This window comes from Amblyomma mixtum, chromosome 6 (assembly GCF_055824585.1).
Source record: "Amblyomma mixtum isolate Tamu chromosome 6, ASM5582458v1, whole genome shotgun sequence".
Classification (NCBI taxonomy): Eukaryota; Metazoa; Arthropoda; class Arachnida; order Ixodida; family Ixodidae; genus Amblyomma; species Amblyomma mixtum.
Window position 1 is genome coordinate 128,496,671 of NC_143017.1, and position 17,083 is coordinate 128,513,753.

The 17,083-nt window shown below is 49.2% G+C and overlaps 2 protein-coding genes across 2 annotated transcripts; one reads left to right on the plus strand and one right to left on the minus strand.

Annotated features, from left to right (window-relative positions):
• The first annotated feature begins 364 nt into the window (after nt 1-364).
• LOC149340365 (carboxypeptidase inhibitor-like) lies at nt 365-6,904 on the plus strand. The gene is made up of 3 exons (XM_089549139.1): nt 365-564; nt 5,017-5,133; nt 6,618-6,904. Exons 1-3 carry the CDS (start codon nt 516-518, stop codon nt 6,740-6,742), a joined length of 291 nt encoding a protein of 96 aa, XP_089405265.1. The 5' UTR covers nt 365-515; the 3' UTR covers nt 6,743-6,904.
• Nucleotides 6,905-10,545: 3,641 nt separating this feature from the next.
• On the minus strand, nt 10,546-12,861 carry LOC149340366 (uncharacterized). The gene is made up of 2 exons (XM_089551108.1): nt 12,632-12,861; nt 10,546-11,068 (listed from the first exon to the last, which is right to left on the minus strand). Exons 1-2 carry the CDS (start codon nt 12,859-12,861, stop codon nt 10,546-10,548), a joined length of 753 nt encoding a protein of 250 aa, XP_089407234.1.
• Between the last annotated feature and the right edge of the window lie 4,222 nt (nt 12,862-17,083).

Genomic DNA, 17,083 nt, shown 5'->3' on the forward strand with positions numbered 1-17,083 from the left:
GGTTTCTCCGGTTGCAGCAAGCGCCAGTTACATCTGGAGGCCGTATACACTGCCTACGGGATTCGCTCATTTGCTCGAACACGCGACGCATCGCTCTCACTATATGAAAGCGCATCGTTCATTTCTAGATGGCCACGCGCGTCACGGTTCACTTGCGTTCCCTGCTGGCAACCCAGCTCTCGAATCCGCTGCCGTATTGAAGGGCACGCTTACATCACGGAGGCAGCTGCCGCAGCGGCCGGAAGAAGTGGGGGCAGGAGAAAGGGAGGGAAGGGGAAGCCAGAGGAGGCCCACGGAGGCCGTCGCGGCGGCGTTTTTTCCTTTCCAAGTGCGGCCCGCCACGTGCGAAAACAAAACAACTTTCTCTCGCCTACGAATCCGAGAGCACGTGGTCGCGCAGCAGCAGCAGCACCACGTCCCGTGAAGCAAGGGGAATAAAAACGCCCCGCGCAAGCCTGACGGGCATCAGACGCGCCGCTTGGAGCAAACGAACAAGCAGCAGACTCTCATCCGCCATGGTGTCCACAACCCCCGTCGTCGCCATCTGCTTTCTGCTGGTTCTAGGTGAGTTGTGTACGGCCTGTTTTCGTAGGCCGTCAGATCCGACAGTCAACCTGCTGCAGCAACACCGTGCAGAGGCGCGTACCAGATCCAGCATAATTTCCTTTTTTTTTATTTTTCGCTAAAGGAGCCGCAGTGATTCCATAAGCACCAAGAGAGTCGAAGTAAATACAACTATTACCGAGCTCACGTCAAATCGTACTACAGAAGAGGCATATGCTTTGTAGGTCGATGGAAAACTGCAGGCTTGGTCAATAGTGCTGTGTGCAGTGAAGCTGCTGCAGTTCACATCGAGCGCAGCTGCAGTCAAACCTTGCCTGGTAGCTTTCAAACTGATTGAGACGGGCCTTTCTTTTTTTTTTTTTTAGCCGTAAATGGTGAGGGATATCCATGAGGCTTGACCCGCCACAGTGTCTCGGGCTGCATGCATTATGCAGGCAAAATTCCCGGCCTCAGCGGCCACATTTCGGTCGCTGCGTAATGTTAAGCGCTCATAGCACTCCACAAACGCGCGCCTCATACATAACTGTAGATAACTTTTCACGAGGCTTAATCACGTAAGGAATAATAATGCCGTGAACAGCGCATTCGGTGAGCATGCCAAGATTACGAAGGCAGCCCGAGCGGCGCGCGTGAGCAGTTCCCAAGGGTTTGAAGGCCTCAAGTCCGCGACGATCTTCATTGCTTTTCCACTGCCTTCGTGTCAAAGCCAGCCAACGCAGGCGGAGCATGCGTGTCAAGTTGGGGGCGTAGGCCGCAGAAGTAAAGCGCACGCGTTCACCGTGGATTGGAGTCGCGATGGCGACATCGTACCCGTGTGACTGCGGTACTTGACGCACTTTAGTATAACTTTTTCCTGCCGTTTTCCTCGGTACTTTTCGTGCAGGCAGTGCGAATGTATGCAAATAGATTCAAGAGATGTAGACTCACTACTATAGGCAAGCACCCTGCAGCAATGTAACCGAAGTGTGCTGCCGAACCTCGGTTGATGAACTGCAGAGAAGCTTACGGCAAAGCAGGAAACGCATGTCAGGAAGCACATGGCAGGGAACAAAAAGACGCAAAAAAGAGAAGGGCAGCCATAACCGGGGAGCCGGGAACCGCAGCAGTGTTGCTCTGAAGGTCTAACTAGACCGAAAAGTGTTCCAGGGAATGCTTTTTATGATCACTTCGTGGCAGGCAGGTCGGCTCTTCCACCCAGCTAAAAAAAAATAAAAAAAATATGCAAACTCAACACGGGGGAATGCAAAACAGTTTGCCGCGTGTATTTTTGATTTCGGATTCGTCCCTGTTTTTCGTTTCTTGGAGGAAAAAAGCCTACACAACGACGGCATGCCGTCGCTGCGGCCGTGAAATGGTAGCATGCAGACTGTGAGGTGAACTCTTGGTGGTTGGTCTCTCGGCCAATCATTCGCGATGTGTTGATTAGAGGGTAAAGATTCGCCTCTGTCACTGCCACGTTGGCCAGAATCGCGAGAAAGGAAATTTGAAACTGTGCCATGAGGGCGTTACCAAAGCAGTAGTACCACTGTTCCCTACTAGTGGAAACAGCGTACTGAACGAGTAGTTCACACAAGGCAAACATACAGCGTAGCGAAAAATTTCTGACGTGCTGTTGACTCATAGCAAACAGTGGAAAATAACTGGAAGGACAAGATCCGATGCGCTCGCCTTGCGAATGAGCTCCGTCCTTTTCGAGCTTAGAAAAGAAGCTGCCGCAAACCTATATTACGCAATCCACCTCGCAGCGCGCGTTCACATGCGGCAGCACCGCTTGCTTTGCAGCCAACTCGCCAGCACCTTCGTCCTTTCTCTCTGGGGGGGCCCGACCGTGTGACCCGCTTTCTGCCGTCACCACCACTGAGCGAACACAAGAAAAAAAAAAGAATATATAAAGCCAACTGACAAGCCACTTTCGAGCCGCCGCCCGTCGTCTAGCTTTTTCCTCGTCCGTGCCTGCATGGTCGCTTGCTCGCGCTCGGCTCTGTTTACAACGGGGCGTGAGGGACAAGCTAAACATAGGCACGACTTTGCGTTACTTAACCGCAACACCTAGCATAATAATAGGGGTGATTTTTTTGTTTTATTCTTTCACCGGCAACTGACGGGATCGTATTGCACAAGCTGACGAAATACTTCTTGAAGGACACTGTCGATGGTTAGCGTCTTAGAATTTTTTTTTTTTTTTCAGCGGTGATTTTTGCCTCGGGGCGTAGAAAGGATGAACTATGTGCATGGGTAAAGCTTTGCTCAGCGAATAAAATGGAAGGGAGTAATGATGAGGCCCCTGGGTCCAAGCAGCGCAGGATGCTGCGCTGCTAGCGCAGTCCACTTTGCGACCCATGACTGCCAGGCGCCAAATTATAGTTGGTCTCAGTGCAGGGAAGATCCACAGATGGCGCTGGATGTCCGCTTCGGCATTTCGGCAAGGACACACAGAATACTTAGAGCAAAGAAATACACTCAGGGATCGGACCCACTTCCTAGTTAATGCCCGAGTTAAGGCAACCTCAGGTCGGACCCTCCGAAGCGAAACCTCCAAAGCAGCTGGCGCAAAATTAGTTCCTTGAAGACGCATACACTTTGTTTCACACTTAGAGGGAACACAAGAGGGCGAATCAAAATGACGCTGGCGCAGGGAGATCTGGAAGCAGTGTTTCGCGTCGTCTGCCGCGTTGTTTGCCAGTGCAGCCATCAGGACACACTCGTGCTCTGAAGATCGCCACCATGCCACCCCGTGTTCCCTCTGGAACAACGTGTACGTTTGTCGTTGTTCATCTAAACAGTAACGGTAGCCGGGTCCAGCATAGCAGCAGATGCCGGAACAGTCAACACTTTGCTTTTTAATCAATTCTTTACACTCTTTACATTATTCCAACTCTTTACTTCACTGGGTGCAATGCTGTAGCGCGAAGGTGAGCGCCGTGTCAATAGATGCCAATCCAGCCATCGCAGTAAAAGGCTGAGCTTGGTGTCTGGTTCGACTGGGCATGCCATGTAGTTGCAAGTTCAAAACGCTGCTGCGCATCGCTACGTCCCTGTGCATACAGCTGTATCTGCTGAGGCACTCTAAAAAGCAGAGCACTTCTCCGAAATAACCGACAGCTGGTTAAGCAGCAGAACAGACATCCGCTAGTAGGACACCGACAGTTGCTGTAGGCTTCCGTGTAAAGAGTTGTGCGCAGGAAAGAGCCAGGCAAAAAGATCTGTTTTACCATTTTCCTCTCCAGCCATTTGCTGGCCGCTTCGCTATCTTTCATTCGCACGCAGTGTGTCGCTCGTGAGCGCCGTCGCACAGGAAGGACATCCTGGGTTTCGAAAGCGAGCCATCAAGCGTGACAGTGCTGTGATAGGAGTGCATCGACAAGGCACTTACAGTAAATGAGAGCCGTAGCGGCGAACTTGAGACCTTATCACTGCTGTACGCCTGTGCCTCACGAGGTCTTCCGATTTCCGATTGCGCTAACGCCACTGCAGCCGCGTGTTCCATTTAGATTGAAGGCCATTTGCTTGCGCATGTTTTACGCATCGCAGGCTTAAATGGTAAAAAAAAAGGCTGAGGCTTAACTTGGTTAAGCCTGGAGAATGCGAAGCATCATCGTATCGCGTAATTTGGAGGCGCACAACCACAGCGACGGCGAGGGTGGGCCCCCGTTTCTCCACTGTCGTGACGTCATTGTGTCACGTGGTGTGGCATCATCGTGTCACGTAGTTTGGAGGCGCACAACCACAGCGACGGCGCGAGGTGGGCCCCCGTTTCTCTACTGTCGTGACGTCATCGTGTCACGTGGTGTGACGTCATGTATCACGTGATTTGGAGGCGCATAACCACGGTGAAGGGCTGCAGTGGTAGCTAAAGTAGTATGCTTCGCATAAAAGAGCGAAATTAAACTTTTTCGCGACCTAGATGCATCGTCTGGAACTGGGTTGAGCACAGGGGACTGGAACAGGGGAGCAAGAAGAACGGGAACAAAGGAGATAGAGGGAGGCGTAGATATGCCTGTAACTTTACGGTACGACCACAGCCGAAAAGTCACTGGCGGTGTCATGTCGTACCAAGCTCGTGATGCGGCATTGCTGCCAAGCGCCTGTGTGCAGCCTTTTTGGTGCCCCGAGTGAACCAACGAACACGACACAGCTACAGCTTAGCATCATGATTCCAGTCGTTTTCAGAAGCCATTAAGCTTAGCCATGGTCAACTGCGTGCCCATCTAAGTACCCAACCCTTTTCCATGCATACAAAAGACAATCGGCTAAGTGCGTGGCTAACCACCCTGTCTTTTTTTTTTCTTATTTGCCTCCATTTTATTACAAGCTGCCTTCTCAGTCGATTCTAATTACTACTGCACTGATTCTACACCGTAAAGCACTTTACCTTATTGTGACCTGGGCGTATAAGCAACGAATTGGAACTTGCTGACCCTGAGCTCTTTTTATTTGCTTATTCCCATCTAGCATGCAGCCAGGCCAACGACTGCGTTTCCAATGGCTACGGCTGCCTGCCGGAGTCCGACTGTCCTAAGGAGGCCCGGGTGAACTACGGAGGCTGCTCGACAGTCTGCTGCGATTTCTGTAAGTGCATTAGGTAGACCGCGTTGCGAATGCTTTTCTCCGCATCTTTAACTGTGGCCTAGCTGGCAGAGAAAAAATTATACACTGTAGGGTTTCAGGCCCTGAAGGATAGCGTAGTGGAGGCATTTGATTATTTAGACGACCTGGCGTTCTTTACAGAAATTCGTCACTTAAGGCTTTTGAACGCTGCCACCAAGCTTTCTTCAGAGTGTTCAAAAGTGACTTCAGCTGCGACCTTTTCGTCTTGACCAGCAGAGATAATCAGCTGTGGTCTCTAAACATCGGTGACTTTCTGCTCTGGACGCAGCGTGCGAGGGAACTATTCAGCTTATTAGAGGAGATCGGAATAGAAGAATAACAAAACTAGAGATGCACCCAGCTTACTACAGAACATGCTTCTCTCAACAGTCGTTTGAAGCATCCTCTTACGCTTCCTCTGTAAGTATCTCAAGAACATGCAGAGCGATGGATTATAAGCATGCCGAGTATCACGCGTTGTGCTATTAAAGATTTACTCTTTTCTATGTCGACTTATTTGACAGGCATTATGATTGCGCAAAAATATTCGAACTGTAGACCGGGCTACAACAAGGTTCCTATTCTCTGAATTTCATAGACCTTTGACCAAGTGTTTTGCTGCGACTAGCTCTTGTTGATAAAAGCAAACACAGTATGAGCGTGAAGGTCTTCTACATTTATTGGTTTTCCCGAGGTGAGGAGTGACAGCGGCAGTTGCACCTAAAAGCAACAACAGAAAGCAAACACCCTCTCATGTGGAAGCGTACTGCTGGCGCTTGCTCGTGGCAGGGTGAGATGGCTCAGGTGTTTCATCACGCGAATACTGGATTTGCTTACTTGTCAGTAGGACTGCTGAGTGGCTAAAACATGAACTTCTTTCCTGCTGAATATATAGTTACCCCTTAATAATTTTTCGTGTATGACTACGGTCAAATGCAACTCAAGCAAGAAGCGGAAACCATCTGTCAAAGGAGGCACTCCATCCACTGACGCCGACCGGTTTTCATGATGTCTCGGTTAATACTATTTCACGGATGCACCTTCCAGCTACCTGGGATGTCAGGTTATGAGATCAACCACGGCGTCATGACAAACGGCCGACGTGAATGGCTGGAGGGCATCCTTTGACGGTTGTTTGCCGCTTCGTACTTGAGTTGTATCGGACTATAGTGTTTCGCTTTTCTTACCCTTTCATGTATTCTGCTAAAAAAAAAAAAAACACAGAATTCTTTAGTATTCTCACTAGCGTCCTTGTTTTTCGAGCCCGTTAATCTTGCCAGTGATGCTGACCATGAAAATATTTGTTCTTGGTAGCTACGTCCTGCTTAGTTCTAGACCACCGGCTGGACGGAATTTCGTCGCTGTCGCTCACAGATGTTTAGCTCAGTCGTACCTTGCTTTAAGTTGGGCAAAACTTTCTTCGCAATGTTGTATAATTTTGTTCTCTTCTTTTCCCTACCTCATAGCGAAACTGACTGGCTGCAAGAGCAAGGGTGGCGAGTGCAACCCACTGGACCGGTCCTGCAAAGAACTGCAAAATGAAAGTGGTTCTTGCCCTAGGGGCCAGAAGTGCTGTGTATGGCTCAACTAGCTACATTTACACCTGCGGCGTTCACCTCGCTGGCCTTTACACTGACATCGGATGCACTGACAGCTACTCCGCGTCCGGCGTCGTCGGTTATTCGTCGCTAACTGTTGCGAATAAAGAGGCCTAGGCATGAACAAAAATAAAAAGTTCTACGTGAGTAAGATACAGATGCCTCAGTTGTTTTCCAAACTGCGAGCGGAGCCTATGATTTTAGGCCCATTCTATATGGCCCAAATCCTTGTTTGCTCAGTCAATTTCGGACACGACTCCACCGACAGTGATCCTGCCAATAATATGCAAGCTTGACGAAACTGTCAACTTTTCAGAGAACGAGCTGTAAGATATATTAAGCCCCTTGATTGCCGGTAAGCAGGGTCGTTCATGTTCAGGTACCAACCGCTTTCACCCGATTCTTTTATCCCTGAAGATTTCCTGAGAATGTGGTTGAACTCGATTTCTACGCGAGGAGACGCCTTCCAGGAAATGTAGTCTCCCAGTGCACAAAGCTGGAGGAATCTTACACGAACTAGCTTTATGTTTTGTATTTAATTTAGTCATGTTTTCATTTAACGCTTGATGAATTTAAACATTTTAACGCTTATCTATAGCGCCGCCTACTATAAGGCGAAGTTCAGTAAATTCGACTTGGAGCAAAGGACCGGAATATAATAACTTACCGGATGTCTTACTGGCATCATTCTATTAGCAGTACTAACGCTTATGTAGTTCAGCTTTGGAGCAGGAAATCGTTTGAAATAGCGACTATGATGTTCATCCAATGATCTCTCAGAGAATAAATGTAAGTAGGTCTAGATAAGACACGGAAGTGCTCCATATAGCAGTTTCTTGGTGAAATCCGTAAAATCCGCCATCACTAGATTTTTTATGACAATAATGTGGAAAAACTGCTGGATTTAATGCTGTGCATCAAAAGAAGTTTCAAAACAATTTTTCGTGGAGAAAGTAACCCGAAAAAAGCCAAATGATGGAACTTTTTCATGGATGACCCGTTTTGTATCCGAATTTGAGCTAGAAAAAAGTAGCGTCCGATTTCTAATAGCCGAATTTCGAAAACTAAATAAAATTCGAAAACGAAAGTCTCTAAGTATGCGCTACACAGCACAGAAAAATACCTGTATCTGCTCAAGGATGCTCTTGCAGACCTCTCCGCAGAAAAACGCATCATCATGGCTGGTTTAAGAAGCTCTAGCGCGCGTTCTGGTTAATGGTGACCCCTCCTGATGAGCACGATATTGAAATATAATTTTTATTTCACAGCGTAGAATTACTAGAATTACTAGCAAGTTGAAAGACTCCTACAAAGTGTATCGCATGCTTCTGCGATCCTTTGAATTAAGGCGAATGGAGCAAGTGCACAGTTTCCACTGCGCACCTTTATAAAAAAGGTCTACAGAGAGCCTATAGACTTCTCATAGGCTATATTGCCTTCTCATAGGCTGACTTCTCATAGGCTATCAGGATATATTGCCTGATATTGCTTTTTGTCTATTCATAGTCTATAGACTGCCTATAGACAAAAGTCTACTAAAATCGTATGGCCATAAATCTATGGATTGTCTATAGACTGTCTATAGGATTTTTATTGCCTATAGACTGTTATTTGGGTTTGTCTATAGAGAGTCTATAGAGAGGCGCAGCGGGAGTGCCATTGAGCCACGATGTGACTCGTTTGCGGCCGCAGTGCAACCATATAACTCAATTTCCTGAAGACCGGAACGGCACGGACCGTCGCGTGGATCTGCTACTTCAGCGCGGATCTTTTCTTTTCCTCGTTATGGATTCATTCGCGGGAAACGCTATATACGCGCGTCTAGACGGAAGGTAAAATCACGCCTATGTCTAGCAGGAGCGCGGGGGAGAAAAATCTGCTTGACGAAGGTTGACACATCCCGACCGATATTCGATCAGTCAATAAGCGAAGCACCTACTTCTCCGACGTGTCCACTATATCTCCTCGCACAGCTTGATGTCCGTCGTATGGAACAAAACAAAAAAAGATTGAGACTGTGTTAGTTACTGGTCTTGGGCAATTCGAGGCCATAAAAAGCAACGTTTGCTGCGGGTGCTGTTCTTGCGTTGCATGAGAGCGCATGAACGCACACAACGTGTGCACCAGCGCGTGAATCGTGCTAATCATGACCCTTACCACCTGTGTACACGATCATTGGCGTAGCTTGTTGGGCCAGTTGGTGCATGGTTATGGTAAGAAAACTAGCAGAAAAGGACGCGTTCAGTTCAAAGAGGAGTAGACAGGACTGCTCTGTTGCGAAAATTATTGCAACAGAGCCGGGCGCAGATTTGATAGTGCAGGTGCTGATATCTTGCATGTGACAAATAATGTCCCGTTCATGAGATTGCATTCTCTTGCAGTTAACCTGACCGAACTGTCGCTGACGCATTCATACCTAATTTCTTGATTTTAAATGCTTCTAGTGTTTCATTTTGGTGTCCGCGGCCGATGATTCTGACATTATTGAAGAGGGGGGTACAGTCTTTACAATGGTTGCAATGTTTAAGTAGGTTGGCTGCGTTATCCGGTTGCTGCACGATAGCAGTGGTTGCAACTGGATAACACTGTCAAACTGCCGCGCATTGCAACCATTGTTAAGACTGTATCCCCCTCTATATCAGAACCAACGGCAACGAAAAACAGATAGAATGGGAAATGCTGGAAACATCGCAAAATCGAGAAGTTAGGCACTGAATGCGTCGGCGACAGCTCGGTCTGGTTTACTGCAAGATAATACAATTTTAGGAACGGGAAATAGTTTGTCACATGCAAAATATCAACACCTACAATATCAATTTTTTTTTTGTCGGCGTTGTCCCTTACGCGCAAATGCGTACGGCTCTGTTTTGACAATTTTCAGCGAGTAAAATTCAGTTGTTCCCAGATCGTCCTGCCTACTCCTCCTAGTGAACGCGTCCTTTTCTGCTGGTTCTTTTCCGCACAGATTAGCCGATGTTCTAACACTTTGGTCATTTGCTAACGCTGAGAAAAAGCCAGAAGACCTTTCAAGAAGGTACCGACGCTGAGTGCCGCACCGTGTTGGGGAGGCCTAAACAGAGTGACCTATCCTGTTCACATGCGGCGTTCGAAGCCAGACGACGAAGAGAGTACCGCAAAATGAGCCTTCATCTATCTCTATCGATGGCATGCTTCGGGAGAGAATTTCAGCTCCTCCTATATGAAGTTAAAAGCGCGTTCGTTGCGCGATAACCTGGATACATTGTAGTCGTGAAAAGCCTCGAGCTTAACACTACGCTGTCCCCAATGGTCCCATTTGGACGTTGGAGCCCTATGCAGAGTGTCGTGCGCCTATCAAATGGCAAGTATGATTCTTACGCTAGTCACACATGTAAGCTCTGGTAAGTCGCCTGTGCCACGTACGCCACGTACGCCACCGGTAAATTTGAATTGAATGAAATAATGTTCAGAAATTTTTATGACGGGGCAAAAGGCTTTAATGATTTGTAGTGCAACAGCGCCACGGCACGAGGCCACAGGAGGCGAAGGGACAAGACACAGCGCTGTGCCTCCTCCCTTCTCTTCCTGTGGCCTCGTGCCGTGATGCTGTTGTACTACAAATCATGTGTGACCAACGTGCCCATCAGTTCATGTGGCACAAGGCCATGAGGCAACCACCATTGACTTATATTTTCGCTCGGACACAGCCCCTGATTACATTACAAAGAGAAAGCCGAAGTTACTGTACTCTATATGGTCGTGACTTCCCTAGATTTATTTGTTAGAAGCCACCTACCGAGATCATCCGGTAAATAAGTCAACCTATTCGAGTTGTCCTTTTATAGGCACGGCGAACAACTCGCCGCGTACTGAGGAATGTTCGAGGCGCACGTTTTCGCATCGTGGTGGTCTTCGTACTGACGTACTCCTCCGTCTCGTCGGTCGAGTCGTCTTCCTTCGTCGTAGTGCGCAAAGTGTTCCGTGGCGTTCGATCGAATTTCGCGTTGTGCGCAAGCGCCGGGGGCGGCGGCGCGCCGTTGTCGAGCTGGACGTGTGCCCGGCGTGCATCGTCCGTCGCGGTCATCGCCTCTGTGAGAGCAGTCATACTGGACGTGTCGTCCGACACGGTTGTGCGTGCGCGGAATGCTCTTTCGATGGAGCCCGCGGTCAGCAGCGTAGCGACAAAGGCCAGAAGCGACACCAGCAGCGCCAGCGCTGTCGCGACGCAGGCGACGAAACTGCACCGGAAGCGGCCTGAGCCGCCGCGTGGCTGGTCTTCCTCGGGGACGTCGGCGTCGTCTTCGTCCCACGAGATGTGGCGCTCTTCTTCGTCCTCACGCCTGCGCAGTGTTTAGCAGGCGAGATGATTGCCATGAGGGCCATGTATTGGGTTGTGGCTGCTTATGCGGCGGCTCTTAAGGCTATATAAGCTCAGGGTTGCGGAGAGTTCGTTCAGATTCGTCATGAGGCTAAGAGCGCAACAAAACACAAGTTATGCCACTGCAAGGAAGCGACACTGCTTGAGTCGTGTTTTTATTGCTACTTCCTTGTGTTCGCTATGCTGCTGATTGTCCCTGCATATAATGACACCTTATAGAAATTTATGTTGCGTAGCTAAATGCCCTGAGGCTTCTTGCCCTATAAAACCGCCAGCCCTGCTGCCCTACGACAGCGCCTAGCAGACTGTCCACCAGAGTAGGCCGAACTGGATCACATGACCACACAAGCAGTACATGCACTGGGTGGTGTGTGCTCCCCAGCCCGTCAGAATAACGCCTTCCGTTTTCATGGGCTTGTGGTCCGAAAAATCTGGTTTGCAATGGTAGCTGTGTAAGGAACTTTCCGAGCGTAAACAGCGACGGCTTCGGTGTATAAGCGAAAATTTCCGCGTTTGCATGCGTGCGCAAAGGCAATTCGCCTTTTACTCACGACCGCTCTGCGCATGCTAGTATCTCCTTCGCTGCGCTCTCCCGCGCTCCCCTAGTTGAAAGCAAACCACCAGCTTGCAGCGCGCATGCGTAGCTCGTGTTGGAGACAAGCACAAGCGGAAGGCGCAAGCGCGCACCTTTCACTACGCAAACGGAGGTGGCGTATCGCGGCACCACTCTTGGAACGTTCACGTGCGTGTGTTTCGCACCAATTTCCTGCGTAGCAGGCTAACTTTTGCGCACCCCGCAGGGGGCTTCATATCTCAAGGAAAAGGCAGTTTGTTTCCCAAGCGGGCCGAGGAGAATGAAAATGTGCAGCCAAGAGTCAGTGCTTCCGAGAATGTCCCTTTTGTATTTAAGCGGAGCCTGCGGGCCTGGAAAGGGGGTGCAAAAGAGCTTCCGCGAGAAACTACCGTACTAAAGGGAAAGCAATCAGCTGCGATGATAACGTCCGATTCGACAAGAAAAACGCCTTCAAGAACGAAGGAACACCATTCTCATGGACATTTCAAGGAGTAACGAAAGTAGCCGCTAGCCCTGAAATCTCAGCACTACGTACCATAAAGCAAGCTAAAAAAATGATTTAGTGAAGCACAGATTGCGATAGTTCGCATTCAAACCATTGCGCAACACTAGATCGCATCACTTTCCTCTTCCTTGAGGGTGCCAGTAAAGATGTCACTCCCCTTGGCCGGCAAGCGACGACCGAGAAATGTAACTGCTCTATTTGCAAGTGGCGGAAACCTAACTGCGCGGAACTGCAAGCCGGACGCGGCTACTTCTTGAGCAGCCTTTGACCCGCACGACCTCCGGCTGGAGTCGCACCTTCGTATACAGCCTCGGTGGTCACTCACGCTAGGTGAGGACCTTTATCCGCAATAGTACAGTTCCGATCCCGTCGCGTTTCCACTGACCGACTGTCTTCTGGGCCTCGCATCAGAGCAACTCTCGAAACACGCGTACACGAATACGGACCTCGCTTTTCGGTCGCCGCCGGTGACGAGGATTGAAGGCCTGCGGGTGCGCCTCGTGGGGGCTAGCTCGACGCTGGGGATCGGAACTGGCGGCTGCTGTGGCTGGTGTCCAGGGACGGCACCGGCCGGCAGCGGCGGCAACAGACCCGCGTAGAAGCTGCGCTTGTACCGGGGGTCGTAGTACACGGCCTGGGGCGAGAGCTCGCCCCGCTTCTTCCTCCGGGGGCCCATGGCTCTTCTTGTTCTTCGTCCTCTTCCTCGGCCACGGCTCGTGACTTGTTCCCGTGTCGCTATTCTACGGCGGTGGCTTGCTATAGAACTTGTGTCAATTGTTGTGTATGCAAGCGCGGCCTGTGCCTGAAAGGTCTGAAATACTTTTGACCTCAGGTGAAAAGGTATTCAGGTTTCCCCTCAGGTGAAGCGCAAAAGACTATTAGAAATTCAGCTCATGTTGCTGGTCATCTTGAAATCTGTCCGACACTTTGAATGGTTGTAAGTTGTAACTATCCCTTGCTCTGAGCTCTCAGCGACCTCTCGAAACCTGTCCGACGCTTTGAATGATTGCAGGTTGTAACTATCCCTTGTTCTGAGCTCTCAGATCTAGAGAGGAATTTTTTTTATTCGCCCTTTTATCCTAGGTGTTCGGTTATGCCATTACCCGCAGTTGTTTTCCTTTTTTTTTTTCCGACGCAGAAAATTCACTATCGCTGGGAGCCGTTCAGCACCGTTTCAGTTACTTTCCTCTGAGACTGAGCAAAAACATCCGTCACTCACCAAGATGAAATGGCCCCTTCTTCCTTCCCTCCGTGGCAAAGCGAAGGTCACTGGCTGCAAAGCCCAGGCAGGCGAATGCTTGCCAAGGGATCGGACCTGCAGTGAGCGGCAGAGGAAGGGTGTCTCCTGCCCCAAGGGCAAGAAGTGCTGCGTGGGACCTAGGACTGGGTCCCTTCCTGCGCTGCTTGCCTCGCCGTGCTCTTTGCCTGCTCCAATAAAACTTGGGTTGGGCCTAGTTGGTACATGATGTTGTGAAGGTATAGGATGCGCAATCAAAGGACGAACCACGAAGAAAGACACAGAGACACACACAAGCGCACTAACAACTGTTTATTTCTTCCTTGGAACGCTTACCTATACACCTGGCCACGCATGCTCAAAAGCAATCTTTAACCACAATAGTCATGTCAAGGGCTGTTGACGCAGACGCGAACGCAAAAAGTTGATTTCGGCAACGTACAGAGCCACGGACGTGTCACTGATACAGTCTACAGCATTTTCCTTTATGTGGAAAGCTTCCAAAGCCAGCCGCGCTTGTTCATTTTTGCTTTTTCCCAGTATCACTGTCTCGTCAAGTCGCGGTGCGCAATTGCGGCAAGAACTAAGATGGGACACAAGGTGTGCCCCTTTGTCTGTGTTGTTCCTAACTTTATTCGCATGCTCTCTGAGTCGCTCGTTTATGCACCGCCCTGTCTGCCCAATGTAGGTCTTACCGATGTAGGCCTGCTCGCTCCGAATGAGAAGACTGAAATGCCATGCCACGCCATCAATCACTCTAGCGTTACGCGCTAAGAATAAAATTGCGCAAGTCCACGCAGAGCAACTGAACAAGTGAGTCGGAAGCTGCTGTGCCGGCTCTTTTCCCGACAGTTACGAGACCAGAAAGGTTTTGAGACTGAGAAATAGCTTCTTTATTTTATAATATCGTGATTTTTATAATATCAGTATTATATTTTTTAAGCTTCACCCTCGTCAACTTCCGCTAAGCATCTTTCCTCCCGACATGATCATAAACAACATCACACGGTTCGCGCTGCGTAATTACCTTCTACTAGCTAAGGTCAGAACTAACTGTGGGAAACAATGCCTTCAATTTTTTATCACATCATTTTATGATTCTTTAAAGTTGGACATCAAGCAAACAAATACACTTTCTCTAAGTGCAAACTAAAACTGTTCTTTCTTAATATGCGATTTTTGTTGCACCAATGTTATTTATCCTATGTATCATGGTATCCTACAGTGTGTAATTGTATTTTCTTCTCTATTCTATTTCTTCTGTTTAAATATGTCGGTTTTGCACTTCACACTGTGTACCTTGCTAGTTATTGTCTTTGTTGTTTCGCAATGTAATTCGCGCAGGTTGATCTTGTTTTTAGCTTCAGTTTTCTGATTAGTTGTGTATTGAAATTTATTCTCATGGGAGGTCACACCTGCGGTCTCGTACCTTGGGACCTCTCGCTGCACATTCTTATAACTTCTTTTGGAATCACAAATATACGTTCAACTTCAAAGTGGGTCCATATGACGGATCAAGTTTTTGTCTATAGTCTGTCATTTAGGTTTTAGCGTAGTGCGACGTACGACGCGCTTTCGCTATGCGACATCACACACACTATTCCCCATTTATTTAAGTCAGGAACATCTACTTTTAGCATATCTATCTCGTAAACTTTGCGCTGCACAGCCGTTAGGACCTGCAACCTGAAGACCACCAATAGGAAGTGTACACACTTAGTAATGTCAGGTTAAAATCGAGAATACAAGCCGAACATTCCGACGCGCTGCTTACAGCCCTGCTTAGAAGCGGGTACCAGCGAGAGGCTATGCGTCCTAACACAGCGCTCCTGACGTTCGTCCTGTAAGCGGCCGTTCTGTCGACGCGCCGTTATTAGTCGAGCTGACTTATAACAAACCTGACGGTCGCGCGTATTGCGTTCGTTGTTTCCGAGGTTCGTAGTAAGTGGACTTAGTACGAAGGCGGCATGTTTTCACAAGGCCTGACATGGTCGACGCTTCACTCTTCTTGGGCTACGTGGAGGAGAAGAAGGCAAGGCGCCGAACTGGCGGATGATGTTGATTTCGTTGGGAAAATGGGGAAAATGGCTCGCTGTCTGCCCCCCTCACGTCGGGTGGCACTGCTTAGAGCCGTTGGGGAAGGGGAGGGTTCGGGGGAAAGCAGCAGGGCTGGAGGTGAAGCCATGGTGGGCACCAAGCGCGCTACGCCTGTCTAGTCCGGGAAGCGTCAGCAGGACATGAGGGGTGGGGGGCGGGTGGAGAGAAGGCCGGGTCTGCAGGGATCCGTCCTCGAGACCATGTTCAGGCAGCGACTCACAGCCTGGATTCTAGGCCCGTCGCCCGCAGGAACCCCGGCAGACACTGCAGTGCCGCCAGCTGATGTCGGGCCGGGAAGAGAAGGTCGGAGGCCGGGCCCGACGGCGGACATATGTGGCTGCGCGCCCGGCGCCGGCCCTCTTTCTTTTGTTCTCTTCCGATTTTTTTTTTAGTTTTTTACGGGTGCTTGGCGGGCTGCCGGGGCTCCCTGCCCAGGCCATCTGCTCTTTCCCTCTTCCAAGTTCGTGTGAGCACAAGCGAATAGCTGTACTCTCATCGCGACGCTGTCGTTGGTTACATCAATGGTGCCCTGACCGTGCTTCAAAAATTCGCTAGCATGCCAATATCACCGCGCCGTTTCATGATTACTGCCGCTTCTTCGTCGTGCTCCGCTCTTGACATCAAAAGGACGCTGTGCGACGCTTGAGATTTCAAGGAAAAGTGCAGCCGAACCGTCGTCGTGTGGACAGACAAAGGGGCGAGTATTGTGAGGAGCCGTATACAGCACAGTTACGCTGGTGACTGTTTTATCGTGTTCTCGATTTTACTTTCAAGCACGTAGTTGTGTTTGCCGGAGCCAAAGCGCATACGTAGAAAACTGTCTCGGAGTCTAGCAGACGCTTGTGCAATTTGAAGGCTATATAGCGCTTCTGTTTCAAGAAATGTAGCAATCTGCTTTTCGTAATCTGCCGGAATGGCCAGCTCATTCCTCCTTTATCCGTTCTTTTACGGCGCGGCTCGGGTCATCCGAGATATGCGAGACAGTTACTGCGTCACGTGCTTTCCTCAAAACCAATTTTATTTTTTATTTTTCGGCTGGCCGTTTGACAATGGAAGAGTGCGCTGAAGCAAGAAGCTCACAAGGAAACTTTTGTGTTATTGCGTTTTCATTATCACGATAATTGCTATTTTTGTTATTTTTACAAATAGAAAAGTTGGGCAACCCCACAGGTTTCTTGCCTTCGTTCGTCGTTATTTCTTCTAACTTTCCCGCTTGCAACAAGTCCTTCATGCATTGCTGGGATATAAAGACGTGTTGAAAGCTTGCCCGTGTCGTTCCAGTGTGCAGTCTTGGTACGTGGGCTTCAGGTTTTAATGAAACCATGCGTGTTAACTAGCCGCGACAGCTCATACCAGATAAATACATGCTTTCTGCGCATGATCGTACCTGTTCAAATATTTCACTGATAAAGAGGGGATAATCAGTGTGCACAAATTTATTATTGTGCACGTAAGACTAAGACTTCTGTGCGAGCTTAAATACATGTAGCAGTGTATGGTTTATGGAATAAGAAAAAAAATTAAGACTGAGCTCACGTAATTTCTGGTCTCGGCCAATACGGTG